This window comes from Engraulis encrasicolus, chromosome 20 (genome assembly GCF_034702125.1).
Source record: "Engraulis encrasicolus isolate BLACKSEA-1 chromosome 20, IST_EnEncr_1.0, whole genome shotgun sequence".
Taxonomy (NCBI): domain Eukaryota; kingdom Metazoa; phylum Chordata; class Actinopteri; order Clupeiformes; family Engraulidae; genus Engraulis; species Engraulis encrasicolus.
In genome coordinates this window covers 51,145,747-51,150,746 of record NC_085876.1, presented here as the reverse complement: position 1 = coordinate 51,150,746, position 5,000 = coordinate 51,145,747, and the positions used below count along the sequence as shown (strand labels likewise).

The 5,000-nt window shown below is 49.4% G+C and overlaps 1 protein-coding gene across 1 annotated transcript in view; it reads right to left on the bottom strand.

The window, feature by feature from the left end:
• Positions 1 to 5,000, bottom strand: part of adcy2b (adenylate cyclase 2b (brain)) — a 200,554-nt gene that overhangs the window by 174,071 nt on the left and 21,483 nt on the right. The window contains exon 2 of the mRNA XM_063185113.1: positions 2,629 to 2,826. Within this exon, the coding sequence (XP_063041183.1) occupies positions 2,629 to 2,826 (198 nt within the window). The remainder of the gene's footprint in view (positions 1 to 2,628; positions 2,827 to 5,000) is intronic.

Sequence of the window (5,000 nt, the reverse complement as noted above, 5' to 3'; positions counted from 1 at the left end):
TCAAGATTTAAACAGCTTTATTGTCTAATATGTTGCCATATTAGAAAATTGTATGTGGATATATGGCAGGGGTTGGGTTCCATCGGAGCTGATTGTACATTGGGCCCACACAATTTGTTGCTACCCCCCCTGGGCAGGAAATAGTAGGAGTGGATGGAGAGAATAAAAAGGCACAAGGGAGAAGAGAAGGAAGAGAGAGAGAGAGAAGGAAGAGAGAGAGAGCAGCACACCCAACCCCTGGAAGGAAAAGATCTCCGTTGAAGAAAGAGAAGAGGATGAGAGGAGGAGGAACAGACGAGAACAGATGAACAAAAAAAAAAACATTTCTGAGAAATCGATCCTATCCAAGCACCCAGGGCTGCTGACAGCCTTTTTCTGGGCCCAGGACAAGGTTATCTGAAAGGGCCCCCTACCCAACACATACTACAACGTAATGAGGACCCAATTCTGGGCCCAGGACAAGGTTATCTGAAAGGGCCCCCTACCCAACACATACTACAACGTAATGAGGACCCAATTCTGGGCCCAGGACAAGGTTATCTGAAAGGGCCCCCTACCCAACACATACTACAACGTAATGAGGACCCAATTCTGGGCCCCCTGTCTCTCTGGGCCCGGGACAACATACCCCTTTGCCCCCCTCTGTCTGCAGGCCTGCAAGCACCTCTTGAGGAAACGACTCATCCAAAATGTTCAGCCTTGCGGTTAACCTCAAAACGCCACTTACGTAAAGGAGATGTTGTTGTAGGATGGGTGTACTGAGAGGGTTGCCAGATGAGACCGATGATTTCCAGCCCAAAAAAATGCTGAAACCTGCCTGGAAGCACTAAATCCCACCCAATTTGGAACTGAATTCTGTTGATTTCGGTGGCCATAAATCGGCAGAAAAAAACGCCCAAATGCCAAACCCGCCCAAATACCATACCAGCCCAAATACCATACCTGCAGATGCCCATCCTAAGCTGCCCAAGTGGCTGGAAAACCCCCCAATCTGGCAAAACTGTGTGCGTGCTCATTGCAGCTCATTACAGCTGCAGCGTTTACGTAAAGGGAGAGTTGTGTTGTTCTTATTTCCTCTTACTTTGTGATGTCTTGTGTTAAATTAATATGACTATTTTTCTAGGTTTAACTCTCACTGATTAAGGGACAAATGATACCTATCTGTCTGCCTGCCTGCCTGTCTGCCTGCCTGCCTGCCTGCCTGTCTCAACTTTTTTAAACCTGCACCTGAAACCAGTCTTTTTTGGATGTGTGTGAGATTCGATTGAACCTAACTAACTCACCTGGTCCCAGGGGCACCTGATGATGATGTCATCACTAAGCGACCTAACTCACCTGGTCCCAAGGGCAGATGATGCCTCCGTAGAACATGAAGAGGTATCCCATGTCGAGCAGGCACGCCCAGATGGCACCTGATGATGATGTCATCACTAAGCGACCTAACTCACCTGGTCCCAGGGGCAGATGATGCCTCCGTAGAACATGAAGAGGTATCCCATGGCCAGCAGGCACCTGATGATGATGTCATCACTAAGCGACCTACTGTAACTCACCTGGTCCCAGGGGCAGATGATGCCTCCGTAGAACATGAAGAGGTATCCCATGGCCAGCAGGCACATGCTGATGATGATGTCATCACTAAGCGACCTACTGTAACTCACCTGGTCCCAGGGGCAGATGATGCCTCCGTAGAACATGAAGAGGTATCCCATGGCCAGCAGGCACCTGATGATGATGTCATCACTAAGCGACCTACTGTAACTCACCTGGTCCCAGGGGCAGATGATGCCTCCGTAGAACATGAAGAGGTATCCCATGGCCAGCAGGCACCTGATGATGATGTCATCACTAAGCGACCTACTGTAACTCACCTGGTCCCAGGGGCAGATGATGCCTCCGTAGAACATGAAGAGGTATCCCATGGCCAGCAGGCACCTGATGATGATGTCATCACTAAGCGACCTAACTCACCTGGTCCCAGGGGCAGATGATGCCTCCGTAGAACATGAAGAGGTATCCCATGGCCAGCAGGCACCTGATGATGATGTCATCACTAAGCGACTTAACTCACCTGGTCCCAGGGGCAGATGATGCCTCCGTAGAACATGAAGAGGTATCCCATGGCCAGCAGGCACCTGATGATGATGTCATCACTAAGCGACTTAACTCACCTGGTCCCAGGGGCAGATGATGCCTCCGTAGAACATGAAGAGGTATCCCATGGCCAGCAGGCACCTGATGATGATGTCATCACTAAGCGACTTAACTCACCTGGTCCCAGGGGCAGATGATGCCTCCGTAGAACATGAAGAGGTATCCCATGGCCAGCAGGCACCTGATGATGATGTCATCACTAAGCGACCTAACTCACCTGGTCCCAGGGGCACATGCTGATGATGTCATCACTAAGCGACCTACTGTAACTCACCTGGTCCCAGGGGCAGATGATGCCTCCGTAGAACATGAAGAGGTATCCCATGGCCAGCAGGCACATGCTGATGATGTCATCACTAAGCGACCTAACTCACCTGGTCCCAGGGGCAGATGATGCCTCCGTAGAACATGAAGAGGTATCCCATGGCCAGCAGGCACCTGATGATGATGTCATCACTAAGCGACCTAACTCACCTGGTCCCAGGGGCAGATGATGCCTCCGTAGAACATGAAGAGGTATCCCATGGCGACCAGGCAGCCCCAGATGAGCAGGGAGAAGAGGCGCAGCAGCTTCTTGAAGACCCACTCGATGCAGACCAGCACGAAGAGCACCAGGAAGAGGGCCAGCACCGTCGGCACGGTGATGACGAACGCCACGTGGTCCTGCAGGTCCTGTAGGAGGTTGGGGGGGGGGGGGGGGGGGGGGGGGGGGACGGAGATAGAGGGAGTGGGGGGAGTGGGGGGGAGGGGGGGGGACGGAGAGAGATAGAGGGAGAGAGGGGGGGTGGGGCGCGAGAGAGAGAGAGGTGGGAGAAATGTAATAAGAGGTCAATTAAATACTGCGGCAGAGTGACAAACGGCACGTAGGCCTACAGGTACTGTATGTGTGTGTGTGTGGGGGGGGGGACAGAGATTTACCAAGAAGTCAATTATATAATGCGGCACAAACACATAGGGAGACAAAGACCAAGAAAGAGGGACTTAAAAAAAAAAAGACAGAGAGAGAGAGAGGGGGGGGGCAGAGAGAGATAGAGAGAGAGAGAGAGAGAGAGAGAGAGAGAGAGAGAGAGAGAGAGAGAGAGAGAGAGAGAGAGGGAGGGAGAGGGGAGAGAGAGCGAGGGGGGAGGAGAGGACAGAGAGAGATAGAGAGAGAGCTAGAGGGAGAGAGGGGGGGGGCAGAGAGAGATAGAAAGTAGAGTAACTTTATTGATCCCAGGGGGAAATTCAGGAGAGAAAGGGAGAGAGATAGAGAGAGAGGGAGAGAGAGAGAGGGAGAGATGGGGGGGGCAGAGAGAGAGAGAGGGGGGAGACAGAGAGAGAGAGAGAGAGGAGGGGGGAGAAAGAGAGAGATAGAGGGAGAGGGGGGGGGCAGAGAGAGATAGAAAGGGAGAGAGAGAGAGGGGGGGAAGAGAGAGAGAGAGAAGAATTGAAGGAGAGAGAGGGGGAGGGAGAGTGAGAGAGGGGAGAGAGAGAGAAAGAGATAGAGAGAGGGAGAGGGGGGGAGAAAGAGAAAGAGATAGAGAGAGAGAGAGATTTACCAAGAAGTCAATTAAATGATGCAGCACAAAAACGCAGGGAGACAGAGACAAAGAAAGTCAAGTCAAGGCAAGGCAAGTGTATTTGTATAGCGCATGTCATAAACAGGCGCAATTCAATGTGCTTCACGAAAAATAAAAGGAAAAAGAAAGAAAACAAGAAAGAAACACACACACACACACACACACACACACACACACACACACACACACACACACACACACACACACACCCCACCCTAGCACACACAGACACAGACACACACAGTATTAATTTCGTCAACCACGACGATGACGAAAATATTTCGTCAACGCCCCTTTTTCCCTTGACGATGACGAGACGATGACGCACTAAAAATTGCCTCAAGCAAATCAAAATATGACGAAAATAAAAAAATATTGTCGTCAAGGAGACTAAGACGAGACGAAATTTACAAGCCATGGACGAGAATGGACATTAAAAATATATAATTATTAATAATTAATTTGTAATTTGTAATTGTAATATAGGCCTAAGTGTCTTGAACTTCATAGGTGATTGCGCGCTCACGCTGTGTTGCCTCGCTTGTATCTGCTGGCAGCCAATGCATGGCGCGGCTCAGTCAGTAGTTCTGTAGCCTAGTAGTTCAGTGAGTCCATTTAAGTTGAGTTTAGGTCCTAAAAAAGAGAAAGACAAAAAATAGCCGACGTTGAGGGAAGTGTTCATTTTGAAACATGTTCAACAATTTCTTGTCCATGACGAAGACCTCACTCTGTTATCAAAGAACCGAGGATTATAGCCATAACCTAACGTTTCTGCAGTAGGTAATGACAGTCGCGCCAATCCTCCTCTGATACTGTCATTCTAAACCTCCTCGAACTTCCACTATTCTCCTTTTCACTTAGGCTGTCTTAGCCCGGCGTTCGTTGTCTACTCTTTTCTGTAATGTTTGCTATATTTGTTGTTTAACCATATGAGTAGGCAGTTCGCAAGCAAATCATGAAGGTCGGATTTGTGAATTTATTTAAATCAGTCACCGCGGGAGCGCGCGCCAGCAGGGGGAAAGTTGGCCTGTCTAAAGTAACAGAGGCACTGCTACTGTAGCCTAGTTTTGAAAAGAATCAATGGATGGGCGATCGCTAAAGAGTTTTAAACTGTTGAGATTTGAAACTTGTTCTCGTCGAGAGCAACGCTAAAAGACCAAAGGAAGTCGACAGCATTTCCATGCGTCTTCAGCGTCTTCCTAAGTTCCAAAAACTCTTTTCAGGGTCATGCTTATCGAGCCTCGACACACCCGACAAACAAAACAGCATTAGTGTTTAAATATTTGT